At 37.0% G+C, this 22,317-nt stretch overlaps 1 protein-coding gene and 1 long non-coding RNA gene across 6 annotated transcripts in view; both read left to right on the forward strand.

Annotated features, from left to right (window-relative positions):
* The window catches only part of LOC132115158 (uncharacterized), a 226,837-nt gene that overhangs the window by 47,636 nt on the left and 156,884 nt on the right, over window positions 1-22,317 (forward strand). The gene's annotated exons all lie outside the window — the stretch shown is intronic.
* LOC132114430 (pre-B-cell leukemia transcription factor 3-like) overlaps window positions 12,659-22,317 on the forward strand; it is an 83,986-nt gene continuing 74,327 nt past the window's right edge. For 3 of the 5 annotated variants that reach the window (XM_059522543.1, XM_059522545.1, XM_059522546.1), the window contains exons 1-2: window positions 12,660-14,131; window positions 14,864-14,937. In XM_059522543.1, coding sequence (XP_059378526.1) covers window positions 13,935-14,131; window positions 14,864-14,937 — 271 coding nt within the window. In that variant the 5' untranslated portion in view covers window positions 12,660-13,934. Of the gene's footprint in view, window positions 14,132-14,863; window positions 14,938-22,317 lie in introns of all 5 variants that reach the window. The other 2 variants (XM_059522541.1, XM_059522542.1) reach the window with 1 other exon arrangement.

The following is a 22,317-nucleotide window of genomic DNA, read 5'->3' on the forward strand; positions in this document are numbered from 1 at the left end:
GTGTGTAATGCAACTTATTTGAATGTTAAATAAATCATTGCTTAGAGAAAGTAACATACAGCAGTCAAACATCAATCCATCATTTACAATTATAAATAAAAATGGGGAAAGAATCTATCATGATATTAAATACATCAAATATATATAGAAAATTCAAAGAATACCTTTTATGTACCTCTAGACCGCTAGATTCATTCAGTGATTTTTTTCCTCCTTTTAAAAGTGAGATTTTAACGCCCCTCATCTGCCACCCACTCGCCACTGGACTCTCCAGTGACTGACAGCTTGACTTAATTACTATGTTTTACAGATGCATTTACCAGAAAGCAGTAGTAGACTTTTGCAATCCATGGCTTTTACCTTGTTCACAATACAGCGGAAAAAAGGCTTGATGTTATTAATCAAGCTAATATATATATATATATATGGCTGGAGTGGAAAATTTCTTAATGATAAAGATGGTGGAAATTGTGTATCACTCTTAAAAATGCCCCAATTTCTCTCTGTAAAAAATATGTATCGCAATTGGCTTTTTAATTAATCTTTGCTCGAAATGTGCCGCATGAACATGTTTTCCTTTTTTTGTGTGTGAGCAATCTGTTTCCCTCAGTCTCAAGGTTGCTCGACTTTAAACTGGTGCACAGGAAAGACTTACGGGTGTATGTGCGAACCCTTTCATAAATCTCCAGGCTTTTCTTGGTGGAGTCTAATTAGCAAAAGGCAAGAAGCCTTCTGATCACTTTTTTTTTCACCACAGACTACATTAAAACAATGGCAAAGAGTGAAACGGGTGATGTCATACATAGGTGCTTGAAAAAAATCCTGGACTGACTCGTTCTGTATGGGTAATTTTTAAATCAAATATTTTAGCATTTTTTATAATGCTATGAATTTGTTCAAACACTGTTGTCACATCTGAAAGGATGACATTTCACTGTATAATCTTAATCTTCTGCACTTTTATGTAAGGGACATTTTTTGTCATTAAGCCTTTAGTCTACATTGTCAAAAAGTCATTAGGCACGTTATGCTTAACAGATTTATTTAAGTATATTCAAATATGAATATTTATGAAAATATGGGACTCATCTTTTTTAACTATCGTTATTATGCATTAATTATCTGTGAAGCATTATATGACCGTGTTTGTTCATTAAAAATTGCTACTCAAATATAAGACAATAGACATTTGGAAAATTACATTTAAATTTAAGAATTACAGAAATGTAACATAAGCAGCTAATTAAAAAATATGTGAAGTTTAAAAAATTGTTTACATTTTGTTCAAGTTTATTTTTTGAGCATAAGATGTCTTTAAAAGCTTCATTGTTTTTATTTCAAAATGCACATTAAAGCAGGGGGGGGGGGTGAATATGAAGACATAATACTAAAATATGTTGTAAACCTGCACAGTTGACAGTCATGGTCTCTTAATGGTGTGTGAAAGGTTCAGTTTGAATCATTTCAACTTTAGACAGACTCTCAATTACAAGTGATGTGGACAGCAGAAACAAAGGTAAACTCTTTCAACTCTCATCAAGTGGTTATAAGACACTTTTGTGTTTATCTCGTGGACTTCCACACATTGTGTCTGTATCTGTCGCTCCTTCCTTCAGACGCTTCGAGTCTTTGAGCCTTTGCAAACAGACATACAAAGCTCTGCTCATGATACAGAGAGCTGAGTGATCACAGGATGTTGTCGCACATTAAACAAGTCCTCCTGTCTGTGGTGGGCTTTTGAAAATAACACTCCGTCATCTGTATCTGACAGGAGAGATGAGCAAGTACACTAGCAGAGCTAGGTGAGATATACGCTGCTCACTTAACATGGAAACACCACACAGCGGTACTACAGAGTGTGTAGTCTGGTGAGGAGACAGAACGTAATGGGAATCGGCTAAGAACCAACATGACATTACTGCTGGTCTGCTTTTAAAACTTTTTCCATACAGAATCAACTTTTAGACTGTGAGTATTACATTTAAAGTCTCTCAACACTTTGCTCTGAAATCATATGGGCATTTATGGGACATAAATAAGTGTTTTATGCAAATATATGCTTTGAAAATGTTAAAGCTTTGAAAACACTCAGATTTGCTGGGAGTAGGTGTGCCAGCGTGTACATTTTTGAAAAATGTAAATGTAAGAATGTGAGACTAAAAGAAAGACACAAAGAATCTGTTTTATTAAGAGCTGTTCTCTTCTATGGCTTTGCTGTGAAAATCCCCTTTTTAAAATTAAGAGTGTTGGTCTGCAACCTTTTCTTCTCTTTGCTTTATGATATTAAAGTTTTTTAATGAAACCATACATTCCAATAAATAGCCTTTATTTGTAAGTGTGTTAGTTGAATCTAAAACAGATAACTGTATGCAAAACCATCCACAATCTGAAACCGTCTCCCATCGGCAGCAGGATTATGCACATTAGGCTGATTAATGGCATCTGCCACCAGATTACTTGATTTGATAATCAGTACAACAACTCACGAACATAATACATCACAAATTGTTTTGTCAACAATTCATAGTAGCATGTATCAAATGACCATCGCCACTCGCTGAGTTATAGTGTCATATCTGACATTATGTCAATAGAGAAGTTGAGCTAAGGACAGCCAGGCTGCTGTGATTTAGACATACTGTGTGCTGACGGTCTAAGTTTAATTCATAGCAGATGAGCAGAAATAGATGGATTACTGTTCCTAGATCTGTGTTAAAGCAGAAACAGGTAGGAGTGGCTAGGCTGGTATGCCACTCACATACTTGGACCTGGTATAGTGTTAATATCTGTGAATGCGCTGTGAGTAAGCAGATGCTTCAAACTAAGATTTTGCAAATGTATTGTTTTGTATATATATATGTATATATATATGTATATGTATATATATATATATATATATATATATATATATATACAAAACAATACAAAACAATTTGCTTTGATTACTGCTTTGATTACTGCTTTGCACACTCTTGGCATTCTCTTGATGAGCTTCAAGAGGTAGTCACCTGAAATGGTCTTCCAACAGTCTTGAAGGAGTTCCCCGAGAGATGCTTAGCACTTGTTGGCCCTTTGGCCTTCTGTCTGCGGTCCAGCTCACCCCTAAACCATCTCGATTGGGTTCAGGTCCGGTGACTGTGGAGGCCAGGTCATCTGGCGCAGCACCCCATCACTCTCCTTCTTGATCAAATAGCCCTTGATGCCTTCAGTGTGAATCTACAATTTTCATAGTCATGAAAATAAAGAAAACTCTTTGAATGAGAAGGTGTGTCCAAACTTTTGGTCTGTACTGTATATATATATATATATGTATGTAAGTAAAATTTTTAAAACAAAAATCGTGATTACGATGAGGGACTTACATTGCAAGTGAATCGAGCTACTTTTTGGAAGATTTAAAAGCATTATTTATCATTTTATAAAAGAAGTAACAATTTTCTGTTAAAATAATTAAGTCAATCTAATTAATTTTTATGTTTTATTTGGGCTGTAAAAAAACTGTTAAATAATCTTTTTTTTTTTTTTTTTTTTTGTCATTTTAAGATTTGGGGGTTTATGGTGTTGTTTTGTTATGGCAATGAGTTATAAAAGTATCATAAAAAGGATTTTGATCCATACTAAATACATTTTAACATGTGCACTTTTAATGTATTGTGGCTATATCATTGAAATGGTGATTATTTTAACGTTTAACTGCCTCACTTTAACCTTGATATGTGATTTTATTTATTTAAAAAAAAAATTGAGAAAAGTTGATAAGTGGAAATTCATTATTTGTGGTAATCAGTATTATACTATAAATGCTGTTGATTGAGCTTAACTTGTACTGAACCTGGAATATTTTATTTCCGAAACGGAAATAACTACTTTTGTGCACATACATGGTGGTGATGAATTGACTTTTTCTAGGTCAAATCAAAGCTCCTTATATGATAAGACTTGGCATATTGTACCAAAAAATCAATATCAAGTAGGAATAGGAGATGTTCAGGCTGTCTGCAATATCATTCCCAAATTAAGGATAGTACTAGCAAGTAAGAAAAAAAAAAAGTTCAGTTCAGTACCTCATTTATTGTATCCAAACGTTTTTCACTTCGCAGTGCAAAAGGAAAGAAAAGCAATCTGAAATCCCACATAATCATTCTAGTCATCATCGTGATGATCAACAATTTCTGGCTGCTTGTTTTATGATGTTGTCAAAACAGGCCTGCGCACCTTCGTAATTTGACAAGCTTTCTGGATAGTGTGCCCTTGGAACGAAGGCCATGGTCCAAGCCATCATCAAGGGGATCAATGCTGCTTCTGAGATTGGGTTGCGAGTGGCAAATAAATTCCACTGCAAAAACATCAGTTCCACAGGTATGAAAAGAAAGAGGTTAGCCAGCGCTGGCTGGTATATATGGCTCTCGTCCAAAGCACCACTGGCTCATCAGTGACTACCCTGTGCACTAGCTTTCCCTCTCTGGGTTTATGGTCTGTGTAATAATTTTAAGCAAAAAGTGAAGAGTGTGTTTCCACAGGAGATGTTGGAGGAACAGCTGCGAGCCAGGGAGGAGGACAAGTGGAGAATGATTGATCACTGGGAGCGGAGAGGCAGTGTACCTCTCACCTTCCCCCTGCAAGGCTCCATGTCTGCCCCTGATCCCTTACATCTGCCTGCCCTTAGCAGAGCTGGAGAAGGAGGTCCGGCTGGATCTATTCACATGTCCCTGTACCCTGGAAGAGGAGAGACTCTGAAAACATGGGCCAAACCTTCAAATGGGATGTCATTGCTTTCCTTATATGTGTGAAGGAAATGTTTCTTTTTTTTTTCTTTTTTTTTTTTCTTTAGAAAAATGTGTGATAGGAGACCTGAAACATTGTAAAAAACACTGCGATTCACTCAAAACCAAACGATTAAATCAGAATCTAAACAAATAACCGCATTTTAAAGTGAGGCATGGAAACATTTACTTAACACATTCTTTTAAAATACTAACAAAGACTTTGATTCTAAGCCATTCAGGAACAATACACGTGAGTGTATGTGTGCGTGAATGCTGAAATCATTCCCTCAAACGATTAGTTTTCAAAACAGTTATTCATGGGTGTTGATCGGCAAAGCAGCGTTTGTTGTTTGTTTTGCTTCCTTTGGAAGTAACTAATATGTCTAAAACGTAAGTTATTAAATATTAACTTCTTGTTTGTTGCACGGTGGTGTAAAAGCAATATCATAATCGCTTCATTATATTTTACATGGATTTTGATCAGCTGTCAAACACCCTATACTGTAAACCTACATTAAAGGCTATAACCGCTCTCCACTCAATGGAAAAACAGCTCACTTTTTTTATTCAGGCTCTCTTCTATGATTTAAGAAATGTTAAAGATCTTTTTTACAACCTAAGGGCAACCTATTTCTTTTTAACAGGACATTGTTACTAACCTGTCAAAATGAAGCAATACTTTATATATATATATATATATATATATATATAAACTTTGATTGAAATACACCATTAAGGTTTCATTAGCTCATCGATTTAGCAGCAATCTCATATCAGAGACCATCAAACAAGTTACATGCAATAACCTGGGGCTAAATGTTAAAATATGATCCAGACTAGCTAATGACCTTATTACACTCGACCCAGGAAGCTGAGAGAGAGATCCTCCAGGTTCTGCGGTGCCTCATGCAGGCTGCCCTCTGCTGTATCATCATCCTTACTATAAGACTATTACAAACCGGCACGTAATTCATCCAACCAGCACAACCAATAATGTATCAAATGAAAAGGGAAGATGGAAGGGGAAAATCCTTCCATGTCTCTCATGTTTTTTTCTTTTCCTCTCATTGTTTGCCACTTTCTTTTCTTCAGCTCTATGATGTAAGAGGTGAGCGTCCACCGCCAATGACCTATTAAATCAGGCCTTATTCCCCCAATTTCTTCACCAAACGGGCACCAGACCAAAACGTCTGACTGACGGTCAGAGAGAGACAGCAGAAGCAAGACAGACAGACAGACAGATTGGGAAAGAGAAGGGACGAACTGGAACCACCCAGTCAAAAATTATTGCAGCTCCATGGATGTGTCCTGTAAATGTTGGCATGCTAATTGTGCATTTATAACATTTTTTAATGGTTTATTAATTTACCTCCCACTCTATGGTCGCTTGAAATTAGGTAATGACTGTGGGGGGAGAGTTAACAACATGCCCTGGCAGAAACAATATTTCCCTCTTATTTATCAACCTGGCCTGGGAGAGAGACAGAGCAGCTTTGATTGAATGAGGAGGATGCCTGCTGGGTGAAGAAGTTAAGCTATAGGGACATACTGTATAGACCAGAACTGTAAAAATTGAATTAATGCTTTAATTTTCTTTCACTGTTACAAAAATATAATAAGATATAATTATGAAAAAACAATTTTGCCTTTTTAAACATAAAAAGAAATTGGAAAAAACAAAGCAGTCAAGCTATCTAAACTATACTTAACACACCACAGCGTAAAAGACTAGTAAAAATAACTTTTTTCTTTAAATCTTAATATTAGGATTATTAATTCAAAACAGACTCACCAACCAGCATAAACTACTTTGAAACTGTATAGCGCAAGTTAAAAGCTGATAATATTCATAAGGAACATATTTAAAATATTTTTTATAAACTGTATAAATATACATGTGTATGTACTGTATGTGTGATTATTACAGTTAAATACAATACATAAAACTAGAAATGCTTCAAGTTCTAAAAACAAAGTCAGAAACATAGTCATTTTATTTAATGTTTAACTTAATATTTTTATATGAAAAATGAAGATAAAGTATTCCACATAGAGGTTTCTACATAGGGGTGAATCAAATAAAATGAACCAGTCTTCCCAGTTCTAATGTACATATGAAGAAAACCACAGTGTAGGAGCGTGTTTATTTATTTGCTACACAGTAAAGCTGTGTGTTGAATAAAAGTGACCTAAATAGTCATCTTAAAAAGGAGCCTAGGTAACACTACTGAAATGACTACTTTCACTACTTCTATATATTTACTGCCCAAGACTGGTCTTCTTAAACAGAAAGTATGTCTGACAGTAACATTGATGGATGACCTGCATGCAGTGAATATCGGAAAAAGGAATAAACAAACACATAAACTAGATAAAAGACTGGTGCTAACATGGTTAGTAATGTCTCTGGCACTGTCCGTTAAAGTCATTTCCTCCAATCATCCTCAGCAACAGGTCATGGCTTGGCGACATATAGACGAGAGACTATTAAGTTACTAGACTACATGTGCTGTAACCTGGGCATTAAGACAGAAAGCAGCATTCAGCAGTTCAGCTGAAATCCTAAACACACTGCAAAGGTATGTTGGTGGCTATTTGATGATGAAATTAAATGAAACAAAAAAAGTAAGTCTCATTTGAAACATCAAAATGTATCAACAACTCAAACTATCTATTTGCATAACTTTTCAATACTATAAACGTCTTTCCGTCAAGGCTGATATCTGACCAGAATAGAGAGCAAAATGACTTGGGAAGCACTTATAGGCAACAAATTCGTAACTTATTCCAATGGAACCCCACTCCACCCTCACTAAACAAACCACTCTATCAGTAAATGCTAATCTCCTAATTAACAAGCTAATTAGGTAATTATGGCTTTGCAGAAGGATGCCTAAATGAATTATGACAACACAGTCACTGCTTTCTGAGACACCTGTGGGCCCCTTTTTGGCTGTCACAAAAAAAAGGGAAGGTGACAGTCTGTTCAGTTTTCACAAACTTAATTTTCCTGAAAATGATGTGTATGTTATGAGACAGGGGCTATTTGTTTTGAGACTGTCAATTAAACCTGTCAGATAAGAATGATTTAGTGACTAATTAGCACTCTTATATGCATAAATAAGCAATACATAATTAAGTGTTATTAAATATTAAAGAGATAAAAGGGAGCTATGTACAGTATTGTGCTGGCTTTTGTTTAAATGAAATAATAAACATAAATTTACATCATTAACACTTTTTTCTTATGCAACACAAACTGATGATGCGTTTTCCTGTTATTAAAGAAAAAGAAAAAAAACATATGATTATAAAACTATACTTTGTGTAATTTCTTGGCAATACATTTCAGAAAACTACTTAAAGCTGCTGTGTATGTGTTTCTAAAACAGTGAATGAGGAAAATTTCAGCAAATTTGACAACTTACTTCCAACCAACTTAATCAGTCTGTTTTTTTTTTTTTTGTTTTTTTTTGGGGGGAATGCAAAATTTATGTTTGTTGTAGTTTCTGTTCATCACTATAAGTTTACCCAACATGACTTCTGCTGAGAACCCTACAAATATGAAAAGGGTCTATAATACTTTTAAAGTTATATTATTTAATGTCTGATAAGATTGTGATGCAGAATCTGGTAAAAAATTAAAAAATGAAGTTTGCTTTATTTAATAATGTGTTTCTCTCCAAAAGTAAGTGTTGAATTGGGGTGAAAAAAAAAAATAGTATGTGTAGAAAAAAACTGGTGTGCTCATTAGTGAAAATAAACCTGAACAGTGGGCTTCTGTCCAAAAACAATAATATCAACAGTTACCACTGACAACATCGAGGTTACAATGGCCATATTTGGGAGAAGCTTTGGCTGATATTTTCAAAACGCTCAGTCTATAGGCATATTGCACTTTTAAGACGGTTGAAGGAAGTGGGCAGTAAACATCCAGTAATAGAAATTGTGTTTATGTCATTATGTAAGCATCGCATCATGACCGCAATAAGCTGAAGTGTCTTTTTCCCTCCCACCAAAAGATTTGCTGCCATACTTGGGGAAAATTAATTATGTTGACATATGGCTGAAAGCAATGGTGGAAAGGCATGCAACATAAGCCAATGAAGAATCATACAGTGTTGTGAAGGAGAGGATCTGGAGCTGTTCCTTTGGGCCCTCTATGACAGGTATACAGAGCCTCTTGACAGCACAGTATTTCAGTGATAAATGCAGTGGGTCTGGGACTTCCATTCACTAAACTCAGGAGTGTGCTGGGCTGATACTTCAAGGTCAAGTGAATATGAAAGAGCCAAACCACACAGCTTGCTAAAAAGAGTGAGAGAGTGTGTGCTTCTTATCTGCTTCTTAACTTTGACAACTTCAAAATGTTATGTTGCTTAAATTCATGTGACGTGCTTATAAACAGATGCTGTGTTACAGCATTGTTTTGTGATTATTGGATGTTTGTGATTTTAAAAATTCATAATATGTCAGCCGCACATACTATTTTCAATCTAGTTCATCTACACACTGATAATAAAAATGACAATAACCAGTACTTGAAGTGGAAAAAAAGTGAAATTACTACTATAATATAAATAAGAATAAGTTAAGCTGGAATACCAAACAGGACCAAAGGGAGCCGCTAAAAGACCACTAAACCTGCTGCCTTAAAGGTACAGGTTGTATGACCTGCCACTAGAGGGCGCACTACCAAAACAATAACAATCGCGTGGTTTGATGACGCTAAGAAGGAGTGTGGAATGATGGGATTTGTTGTCTTCTACTGGATTTTGTAAGTTTCTGAAAAAGAGGATTACCACATGCCACCATTACATATTGCGTCATACTATATTGCAATACAATACAGCAAATATAGTTTGACAGTAAATTATCAAATTAATTGATTACTATTTAGTCAGATGATATGAAAATGATTACCACTTGTTCAACAAATATGTACACTCGTGTACATTCAAACACGAAAATTGGGCATACATAGCAAATGCGAGTTTAACGATTTGCGCAAGTGGATTACATACAAAGTCAATGCACATACGCATTTAGACTATGGATCAGACGCGTCCTCGCGCGGGTCTAGAGACGCGATGTCCCGCGTTTGGCGTGTATGCCCCATAATTCTAATCTTGTTGATCGTTATAATAGCATACATTTTCTGTAAATATACAAATCAAAACAAATCACCTGTCGAGTAAAACACAAGCGAGATCGGCATCTCTTTCGGCTAAACATATGAGTTTTACGTACAGATTTAAATGTGACTAATGTTTTAGCACATCTGATCTTTTCTAGTTGAAGTTTGTCGCGAAGCTCTCTCCATCTAGAAAATGCAACACCGATTTTGATCCTCGCTCTTTCTCTCCTCTTGTCCCGAACTCTTCTTGGTTCATTTGGTTGGTCCGTACGCTTACAATCCACCATAAACGTGCAAGAAGAAATAAATAAGGAACTGCTTGAAGCAAGCTAGTGGTTTGCTGGATGCTAGACACAACTTCCGCATTTGTCCATGACACTGTTGTCATGTGGTTTCTACGTCAGTAAAGGCGGTAACAAAGGGTAACTAAAGTCACTGACAGGTGACTGCAATGCCCCGTGTCACTGTTTAGAATGGGGATTTTCTCATGATTTACAAGTAGTTGAAAACATTAGAGTTATTGTTAGTAGTCAGCTGGACAAAATATAAAACCCTAGCCTAGTGGTTTTTGGATATTTTACTGCAAATATCTTACAAAGTGTACCTTCAACCTGACTAACTAAACCATTAACCACCCTATAATCTAAAACAACTTCAGCCAACAGTCAAACACTTGTGATTTTAAGCCAAAAACATGCTGAAAATAATAATTTACTGCCATATGGACGTGAGTCACTATTCTCTACCTATTCTATAAATGCAACCTATTAGATTGTGCTACCAAAAATATATTTGCATTGTATTAAAGGTAAGTTTAGGGTAAAAAAATTGCCAGTACGCTAAAGACTAAAATACTGAAGTGCTGGAACTCCAGTCGACAATATAAAAATGAAGTTGAAATCTACTCTCTCTCTCTCTCTCTCTCTCTCTCTCTCTCTCTTTCTCTCTCTCTCTCTCTCCCACACACACACACACACTTAGAGCCAAAACAATTGAATTACAGGGCTTGTGGCGTGTTGTCTTAGTCTGTGATATGTGTGAAATGCTTAATTAAAGGTGAGCTCGTTATTCTTGCTCAGAATCCAGTAACTATGTTAACATGATCCTTGGCTAATACATCACCCCCTTATTGCACCCAAAAAATGTAATCAATTGCTCTGAACACCAATTCATACACAAGAGTTGAAGTAAATATGCCACTATAAATTCTACAGTTTGTATTGTTCAGGAGGACTGATGTTTAAATCACAAGCCAACGATTTTTTAAAGACATACACTCTTTGGCATAAAAATAAATAAATAAATGCTATGTATTGAATATCATGCAGCTCTTAAAGTTCCTAGCTTGCTGACAGACCCTTCTGTGCTTTTCACATTGTTTATCCTCAACTGGCTCATCCCTGAGGAAGTTTTGATTTTCTGCATATCTGATTATTCACTCTTTAATTAGCCTGTGTTCATTTCCTGTGTTGAGTGTGTCAGTGATGGAGGCAGTCCACAGGGCCTTCAGTCAGTTCATGCACTATGGAATGGACTTTCTGGTGCCAGCTTTCACAAATTCTCAGCATAGCATCACATGTTGGTGCTTTTGGAACGGTGTCTGATTGACTTTCTGACTGCAACAATTAACAGCTCTGTTTGCTCGGTATGTGTCTCTGATTCTTGGTAATTAGTCCCATCACATCAGTGGCTGTCATGTCACAAATGCAACCCTGCCAAAATGCATTACCTAAGCTATTATTTCATAATGAATATTAACCTGTAGGTACAGTACCTTGTGGCAAAGTGCAACTTTTTCTTTTCACTCACAAATGAAATCGGCTCATTTGTACCTACTGATAAAATTAGCACAACAAATAGTGTCTGAATGCTTTTGACCACTATAAATATAGACTATTACAATATGCTTATGATAAAAAAAAAAAAAATAAAATAACTGAATGCATCAATGCAGTGTATTAGCAGTAGAAAATGATAGGTGAAAATTGATAGCCTGAATGCACTGTAAGTCGCTTTGGTAAAAGCATCTGCTAAATACATAAATTTTATTTTAATTTAAATTTAAATAAAAAAGTTGCAGTTTCTCATAAAGATGTGACCTTTTATAAAATGAACTAAGCAAAGAAACAATAAAAATATAGTTAAGTAAAATATACACATAATCCAATAATACAACTCTGTATAGTGAAGTTAGCACATATACATTTCCTTATTATTCGTTTTTGGTCTGTGATGAGCTGTTATTTACCACAGCACAAGAACAAACAAACACATGAATAAACAAACAAACAAACAAATAAATAAACAAATAAATGACCCAGGTTTATGACTTTGAACAAAAGACGCGTATTTCAAATCGCAGTCTAAATGAAATGTAGTGATTTGGAATCGGCGGGAAGAACACCGTGGGTTTAGAAAGGCATATGTAGAAGCGAGGCGACCGGAGGAAGCGCAGATATGTTTCAGTGTGTCTCTTTGATTCAAGCCCACCGAGCAGTCTGCTACCATAGCAACTGCCGAGGAGCGCTGCGCAGCGCCGCCTGCTTTTGCAGTAGATGTCACCCTTGGCAACGGCCAATCAGAAGTTGGTATCTCTCTGTACAACCGTAGTGAAGGTAGTGCGCTCTGAAGGCGGGCGTTCTTGCTCAGCGGGAGCCACCCACTGGTCCTTGGGGCCGTCGCTCAAACACGGACTCTGCGCTGATTGGTTTGATACATCTATTTCCAATATTATAAACATGTCCTCTGCTTTCCTGCCCCTGCGAGCAAGGCTTGTTGGAGGCGACCATACTATGGTGTAAGGAAGCGAAGGGGCCCGTGTAATTTATTATTAGTTTGAATCAGACAATATAAAACTCCGACCTTTTATTTATTTTATTGTAAATGGTTATAATGTAACGGCATCTCAATGCACGGGCGCGCTTTTAAATGAGGCACGCGTAAAGTGGAGACTTAAACGCTGTTGAGTTGATGTTCTGGTCTCATCATTATCATCACCAGCAGTATCATTAGAAGCTAACTGGCATTTTGTTTTCGGGGGCTTCGGCGAGAAGTGACAAGAATCTAAGACCCCTCCTCTGCAGGGCGGAGCGTGCATTTTGATGTAGATTTTGTATCTTTTTTCTTCTCTGACACGTCCGCACTGAGTGAATGGCATTGGCACATTGTCAATCGCTCACTACCGCTGCCATCAAACAACATAAAGCACACACAGCCCGCGCGCTCGACTCATAAATTTCCGTCAGCAGATATTTTTGCGCATCGCTTTATGGCGCGTGATTAATTTTTTGTCCAGTTTTTCTATTTTACCCACTGAAAGTGAGAAAACTTTTTTATACGTTTTTATATGTTTTCCTACAATCTTTATAGCTCTGGTCACCGGTGCTGATGGTTTAATTTATTTCACTTGGCTTCTTTTATTTTCTTATCTTTTTATTTTTGGAAAGTCTTTTCAAAGGCAATATTTTGCCAGTTTTTCCACACTCAATGTGCTTATTTGTAATTGCATATTTAATAACCAAGCATGGGATGTTTTGCTTGCAACTCTTTGTAACACTACGGATTCCAAGTTTTCCTGAAGCGCACAAGACGACATTATCCAAAGAAGACCGCGAATAAGAATTCCAGACATCTGCAAAGGACCCCATCTCTTCAAATAAAAAAAATAAATTGGCATGAAGATTCGGACAGGATTGAACGGGCAACCACTGTCACCTGAACGCTGAAGTTTACTTAAATAATAGGCGAGAAATATCGCATTTTTTATCTCCAATGGACATTCTTACAGGAGGATCAAAGACGATTTAAATCTTTTCCATAAAGTGATTCCTGGAACATCAATTCCACTGTATTTCATCCAGCGATTTATTGTGTTTGCTGCTTCGCTTCACGGTCACTGTTTTGTGCACGATAGCGACCCGTTAACCACCGCACATGCAATAATCAAGTTGTTTTTGCATGTGCATTATCTGACTTTATTTCACCCATCTCAGTGACTGAGCACGAGCGCATTGATTGTGTTGCGGCGGACTATGGACGAGCAAGCCCGGATCCTGCAGGCTCTCGGCGGTGTCAACCTGGCCGGTCACTCGGTACAGGGAGGCATGGCTCTGCCGCCTCCACATGGACACGACGGAAGCGATGTGGATGGAAGAAAACAAGACATCGGTGACATTCTGCATCAGATCATGACCATCACCGACCAAAGCCTGGACGAGGCGCAAGCAAAGTTGGTGCATTATTTTAATATAAACGTTTGCATTGTTTTATTCAGAAAGTCTTTGCAGCTATTTATGCTTTCTCGTTTTATGTTATAAAATAGCTTATTGTGCTTCTATTCACACGTTATAACAGCTAACTTTTATTTTAAAGTACTGTCCCACACATTGAAACTCTTGTCCCAACAGTAATTTTTTCACAAATGTTAGTAATAGCCTACCTTGAGAGTCAAGTTTGCATTGAAATCCAGGTGGAAAATTACCATTATGAATGTATTAAATGTATTCAGTTATAAAGTTTAGACTGAATATCACAGTAACTTGTAGCTGATATTAAAAATAGCCTCTGACTTCATAGAGAATGATACACAGGTAAAGTCCTCAAAACATGTGGCCATCTCATTAAAAGTTTCTACATCACACTTTCCTACTTCTAAACGTAAGAAGGCCCCGATACTTTTACAGTCTGTAGCAACTACAACTACAACTTTTATTTTATTTTATTTATTTTTTATTGTTTACATCGAATGTAAATATTTTGTGCTAATTTTACGTAACTTTGTTTTGAACGTGAACTGTATAATGTGTAAAGCCAGCTTTGCCTATGCATTTATCACTCTCAGACGAAAGCAGTTTAAGGTTCAATTTAAACTTGAGGCTTGAGATGAAAGTTTTAATGCGACAGAACTATGAGTTTTGAGTGACTATATATCAATCTCGTCTCTTGCTCCCAAATGGCACAGGAAACATGGGCTCAACTGTCACAGAATGAAGCCAGCTCTCTTCAGTGTCCTCTGCGAGATCAAAGAGAAAACAGGTAAGATACCCGAACAAAAAGGCAAAATTATGCACAGACATATTAAGAAAAAAAAGCAACAATACAGTGCCACTAATCCTTCAGACACCGCCATCTTTACTGGTGTTTTTTGTATTTGGTCGTTAGCGGAGTCCAGTTGTACCAAGCCAAATCCAGCATCCACATTTCTGTTTCTCCTTTTTGAAATCGAATAAATGTCATGATTGGATTTCTAAGAATGTGAAATATGCAGATGAACACCCCCCCCCCCCCCCCCCCCCCGCGTTGCATCGTGAGGCTGAACTGAGTGCCTTCTTCTGTGGGGCATGTATGGGAGAAGCACACCGGCTGATCCCTTGTTTACTCACAGTGCGCTATTCTCACGCCGTCCTTTTAATCTTTCAAGACCCACATTTGTTAGGCAATTATGCATCTTTAGGATTCTCTGCATTTGTCATTGAGGAAATGTTTTGTGTGGGGGTTGGTGTTGTGTATAAGGCTTGTTTTGTTTAATTATACTAAAGCGAGCCCAGTGAGCGTTTACGCGTGTTCGTGGTTCGGAGCGCGGTCCAATTCCTGCGCTCCTCTGCCTAATTATGTGACCAATTTACTGGGTAACTGTTGGCAGTATCGGCGGTCCTGTAGTTAATTATTGCCCCGATGTTATTATGAAAGACGCCAGTGCTGTGAAGGTTACATCGTTCACCGACACGTGCAAAGACGCTTGGCGTTGTGGTGTCGTTGTTGATTTTTGTTGTTATCGTGTTAAAACGGACTTGCTATTGTCACGAATTATCAATGTCATTTATTATTAGTTTGATGTGAGCCTATCTTATGCAAATATTTAGATCACATTGTACATCTGGACAAATAAATCCTAAAACCTTATAATAATTTATGCAATTTATAGGCTAGCCTACTCAATATTATGTGTGTTTAAAGCTTAATCTGGATTTCTTTATCAGTAATTAAATGCAAAGTGGTTAAAAAGCGTAATGAACTGCAAGTTTTCACTTTTGCACGATAAAACAATTAAAGCTTTCATTAAACTTTATTTAATTGTTAGTTATTATTATTTTATTTTACAGTGTATGACTTTCCTTCACTGACGGAGACCTTACATAAGTGTGTGTGTGTGTGTGTGTGTGTGTGTGTGTGTGATTATATATATTCATATCTATATTATAGTAAAATTCAGTATTTAACTAAAGCAAATTATTGAGGAAGAAGCAAGAACGTACTTTGTCGTGTGAAATGTTTACTTTCACGTGGCTCTTGTGACACCACTTGTCTACTATAGAAATCGATATATATATATATATATATATATATATATATATATATATATATATATATATATATATATATATATATATATATATAAATTTTATTATTATTATTTTTTAAGTGCATGTGGATATTTATAACAAAGAGGAATATTCTATCTCCACTTTTTCTGACACTCAAGCACCTCTGAAACAGTCTGTCGCGCGCGCACTGTAAATGAAGTCCAATGACAGATACAACATCAATCCAGCACGTGCGTTACCAAGGCTAAACCGCCTGCACCAATGACACGGAACATTAGCATATGTCACTGTCTCACAGAAGACAGTTTTTTTTTCTTTAAAGGAGAAAATCAGCACCCGTTGAAACAGAATCAGTTCAGTACGTCCAGTAGCTTTGTAGTTGTAATTTAATGTGCAGTTTTTCTTTTTTGCTGCGACGGTTAACAAACGCGCGTGATGTGCTCAAAGGCGTGCGCGTGCTGCAACCATGCAGGGCGCAGGTATAAAGAGATAATGACCACATAGCCAGATATGCAGAATCCAGAGAGACCCTAAGATAAGGGGCATTTACCAGGAATGTGCACTATGTATTTCTGGATAATGCGGAAGGAGAATAGCAGAGCGAAACCTTTAAGGTGAGCCCAAAATACAGTGGCAAACGCACTGCATTTGACTAATAACTGTGCTTTTGTCTTTACTTTTTCATTTTTTGCATAATAAAATTAAAGCTTATTTTATAGCATGTTGAAATAAGCATGTTTTTTGTGTATTTATTTTATTTTTATTAAACTTTATAATATGTATAGCCTATGTATGAACTTTATAAATGGGTTTACAAATGATTCATCTAATTTTTGAAAAAGCAAGAGATGATAATTTCACATACTAGAGCTTAAATCTAGTTTTTTATCAAAGATGAATACAGCACTGCAATTGCATTCAGATGTCAGTTAATGTGTTTATCATGTCTCTGTGTGGTTGTATAGTCAGAATAATGCTTTGCCAGATTTGTGGCCTTTGTGTGGCTTATAAGCAGTGACTGGAGGAAGATCATAAAACTTAATGAACTTCTCGGCTGTTAGAGGTTTTAACTGCGGGAGGGCAAGGCCCTGATCCACCTCCCGGTCTGCTTGAGTTGTTCTTTATGCATGTCCAGTAACAGAGAAAATATGGAGAAAATAAAGTTTAATTATTAAATGTTGTAGCTGTATTGTGAAAGCTTAAAGTGGCTACTGTTGTGTCTCAAGAAAAGATTAATATTTGGAAGATATTACATTTAATATTTACTACAATCTCCATACCCCTGTACCTATATATATATATATATATATATATATATATATATATATATATAACTATAACTTGTTTGCTTATGAGTAAATTGTGTGTTGTACGTATAGGTGTCCTCATGCAATGCTTTTATTTCCAAATATTCTTGTGTTTTAACAATTATCCATTATTTGCTTACATATACAGTTATATGCAAGCACATTTCTAGCATTATTTATGAGGAGCTATCCATTTAATTTTACAAGTATTTTGATTAAACCCACCTCCAGCTGTTGACAATGCTTCCATGTGCACCTATCATGTTACATTTAATACAGCTATGTCCCTTATTGCATTATAGCTCTAATTAAATATGCATAAAAAGTAGAGTCCCTAAGTATGCTAATTATTTAAATGAGCTTGTTTACTAGCTCAGTTGCTGTAATCTCAGTTAATCCCTTTGACGCTGCCTGTTTGAATGGTTTCTTTTTTAACTCCTTCTTAACGCGGACTAATTTCCTTGCAAGCTTCATTCTGCTAATTTGTTTATTAACTCACAAGTGAACACAGGCATGACATTTTCCTGTTCCGCACATGTACAGTATGTATGTATGCTTTTTTATTGTTTTCTGCTCTGTGAAATAAGACATAAAATAAAAGGTTTTCATAATACCGTGATAGCAGATGTTTTAAAATTGTTAAATGATTTTTAAAATAGACTAGTGAATCACTACTGGTACTTAAATTTTCTTGCTATAGTGTACAGGTTGTGAGAGATGAGTAAAGCTGAGTTTTTTTTTTTTTTCATCACAGGCCCATTGAAGGACATTGTCTCATCAAAGTGATAAGAGAGACTACCACTGATAAGCATGCTACTACTGCTACTCTTTGTTGTTGTTTTTTTCAGTGAAACATCTTCTGGAGAATTTTTTTCTCTTTTGACGCACCACACACATACCTAGTGAACACCTAGTGTCAGAGCAGTATGTACATTTCTCTTATCGCACTCAACCGATGCATAGAAGTAATGAGTAGTTCAGGGGTTTTCGGTAGGGTTTGGTGCTGTTGCAGAGCAGAGCAAATCTGTGGAACTGAAAAAAAACTATTCCTGAAGTTCCTTAGAGTTATCGGACAGGGTGTGCACATTTAATGCATCGTTGAGCTTAGTGTGTGTGATATTGATATTGTACAGTTTTGCCATGCAGTCACTGCTATGTGTCTCTCTTTATACAGTAAGAGAAAAAAAAGAGAAACTGCCAGTTCTGATGTATGAATAAGTTCCAATCTGAGAGATTTCTTGGCCTTGTATTTGTGAATCGCAGCAGAGAACAGAGCTTTGAAAAGATGAAACATTCATTGTTGCTTTTGGATCTGATGCAAAGGGGACTTAAAGGCGAAAAAGGGTAAATCAAACCTGAAGTGTTTGTACTATAACTATGTAAACAGTGAGAAGAAAAAGCTGTGTATGTACATGTGTTTGTAGAGCGAGCAAACAGAGATGATGTGTGTGACTGTTTGGGTTTTCGGGATGCATGAGTGTGTTAAGAGTGTGTACCTTTGCCTTGACTATGAGAATGCCAGGGATGTATGCATTTACATCCCTAAACTGTCTGAGTGTAAGGCCTCTAGATCTTTCTTACCGCTCATTGCGAAGGTTGTGAATGACAGCCGTTGTGTTGACAAGTACAAAAAAGTTACTTGTAAGATTAACCACAGATTACCGCAAAAGTCAGCCCAACTCAGCCCGACAAGTTAAAGTCTTGTCGGGCTGAGTTGTTTTTTGGGATCCCCAGGGCGCTGCGGAGAATTGGCATGAAGAAATATTTTTTTTTTCTCTTTTTCAAAGAGTGGCTGGGCTAGATGATGTGTGTGTGTGTGTGTGTGTGTGTTTATGTGAGAGAGAGATAGAGAGTGGGAGGAGAAAGAGAGGAGAGAGATACATACATGGAGGATAAATGAAATGAAGCGTTTTGCAATGCAAAGCTGTCTGTAGTGTTGGGGAGCTTTCTTGGCACTCCACTAACTGCTACTGGAGGCCCTGAGTAGATTTCCCCATTGCTAATGCCCTAGAAGTATTAATTCACTTTGATATGCTAATTAGAGGGCATTATGCAAGAAATGAGATTAAGTGGCAGCGTGAAGTCATTTGCCTGTCAGTAAATTGAGTGTTTTTAGCAGGAGGGGTTTGTTTTTTTTCTTCCCCTCCACTTTCTCTCGCTTTTGCATTTAAATGAATCAAATGATGGGTATGTGGCAGAATGCTTGAAAATCATTTTTTTTGTTAGCAGATGCTGTTTTTTCCCTTTATTGTTTTCTCAGTATCTCCATCTCTCCTTTTTTTCAGGTATCTGTCTTTCTGATAAAGTTTTTGGTCTTTGTGAGGTGGCTATGTTTTCAAGTTTTTCTGCTGAATCATTTAGATCACATTTATACATTGCCATTCACTTCCGCACCTGCTAACATTTGATTTGGTGGGGTAATTACCAAATCCAATTATTTTACTTTAATTTCTTTGATGCCATTAACATATAATGTGTCTGATCCGGGCTGTAGCGATGGAGAAATCCCAGCAGAAAGGGTGATAGAAGCCTTAACGTGTGGAGAATAAACTTGTCCAGTTTGTTTCAAGAGGGAATACAGAAGTGCAGTGGCGAATTGAGGAAGACCTCTGCTGGGTTGACTGTGTGCTAATAAGACAGTGTGTGTGTGTGTGTGCGTGTGCTTGGGTTGTTTGCTTTCTCTCCACCGGTAGAGAGCAGGGCTGGCAGCAACAGTGGAAGATGCAGCGGTAGCAGCAAGGAATAACAAAGGTGAAAGATTACCTCCGTATGGCATTTCTGACCAGAAAAGAGAGAAAGAAGGGAGGGGGGTGTTTAGGTGTGCTCTGAAGCAACACTCCTTTCTGAAGTGAGGTTTAATCAATACAGAGAGATTACAGAAAACTATTACAGGGCCAAAATCATAGGCTTCTCTTTCTCTCTCGGTTTCTCTCCTCTTCCCTTATTGCTGCCTCGGCGGCAGCTGCCTGCCTATTGACTTGTTGTTTTTCTGACCTTTGACTCATCAAGTTCAGAAATGGGAGGTCTGGAGGAGAGACTGCAGGAAGCCGTTCCCCTCACTCACACACATGCACGCTATTTTTCAGCGAGGGGCTGTGTGTTGATATTTGTGCATCCGCGGCAAGACCCTTCTTTGTGCACTCTGAACCGGCTGAATTAATTTCTAGGCACTGTCGTAATTAACCACAAACGAGGCCGGCTAAAAGCATTACCTTGAAAAAATGGAATGCAAGGATTTCGAGAGTAAGCGTTTCTTAAACCCTCGGAGACCATTCATTTTGAGGTGCTCCGACAAAGTGGTAATGAGCCAACTAAATCTACCCTGAAGTTAATTTGACATCTGCTGGGTATTGTTGTTACTACTTGAATTGTTATTGTTATAGATTTTTTTTTTTTAATATTTATTTTCTATTTTTAAATAATAGGGGGTAACAATCTAAAAGTGATATTTTCAATATCAGTTGATTGGATTATTATGAATGTGATAGCTTATTTTAATACTCCATAATTAATGAGAGAACATACTCATTAATTGTTTGCTAATTACGAAATAACAAAGGAGCACTTAACCTTGAAACTATGAAAAATTGACTCCGGCTCATGATCCATATTTGTGTAGGTGGAAAGCTGTGTGTCTCAGTCTCTTTATGACATCATCACCAACCCAGTCGTTACAATCCAAAGTAAATATAAGTGAGCATCACCCTCCTCACTTGCCTTTAGTTACAATACCACAACATTTTTTTTTCTCCCCAAATGCCTGAGTAAATGTATGCAGCCTGCAATAGAAAGCCATTCAGCAGTGGAGACAATTGACTTTGGGCTGCTTTTTGTTCCCATCTGCCCCAGCGAAGCGTCTGCAGTGACAAGATAGTGTAAGGCAGAATGGCTTCTGCTCAACAGGGTGCCTGGACTCCTGAATGCCGTGGCCTCTCTCTCTCTCTCTCTCTTTATCTGTTTCTTTTTATTACACGACTTGATGTTTGAAATCGAGGAAGAGTAATTTTAGACACACAATCGCAAGCTTTCAAGTGCTTGGAGCATTTGTCTTTTTTTGAGGAAATGTTCCCACTCTGTGCCTTGTCATACATATTTTTACATATATGAGGCTTGTCTACTTCTTGTTGCATATGGCAAAGGCTTTGCAGCACAAATAACGCGCCTATACACAATTGGACTTACATTCACATCAGTGCGATTTCTCAGTATACTTATCCACCATAGCTTAAAATCTTTGACTGAGATCTTGTGAAAAAACTAAAATCCATAGTTGATAAAAAAAAGTATGCTTCCTTTAACACATTAGCTATGCAAATAAGCCTTTTGTGGTGTAAAATTTTGGCAGGTTTATTATAAAATGTCTCGATTGTACATTTAGCATTGGCAGAGGTGGTGAATTGTTGGAATGGCTCAGGCTTGTGTTTCTTGTTTCAGGAAATGAAAACAGGACATGTTGCAGGTCAGATTCAAACCTGTTTTTCCCACATGAGCACCAAAGTGTTGTGTGTCTAAAATTACAGCTAAAATTTAGATTTTTCAGTGATCACGAATCCCAGTCTCCTTTAGGTTCAATAAAAGCTATAGTGTCTTGATAGAAAGTTTGACTTTAATAAGCCACTGCAGTGTTTCTCTGTATGTTGTCTGTGCATTAGGAGAGAGAATGTACACCTCCCTGGAATATGTATGGCTTTATAGTGACATTGTATTTTATTTGCATGTCTTATTCATAAATCACCTCTTGATTCCTCAACACACACACACACACACACACACACACACACACA

This window comes from Carassius carassius, chromosome 34 (assembly GCF_963082965.1).
Source record: "Carassius carassius chromosome 34, fCarCar2.1, whole genome shotgun sequence".
NCBI lineage: Eukaryota > Metazoa > Chordata > Actinopteri > Cypriniformes > Cyprinidae > Carassius > Carassius carassius.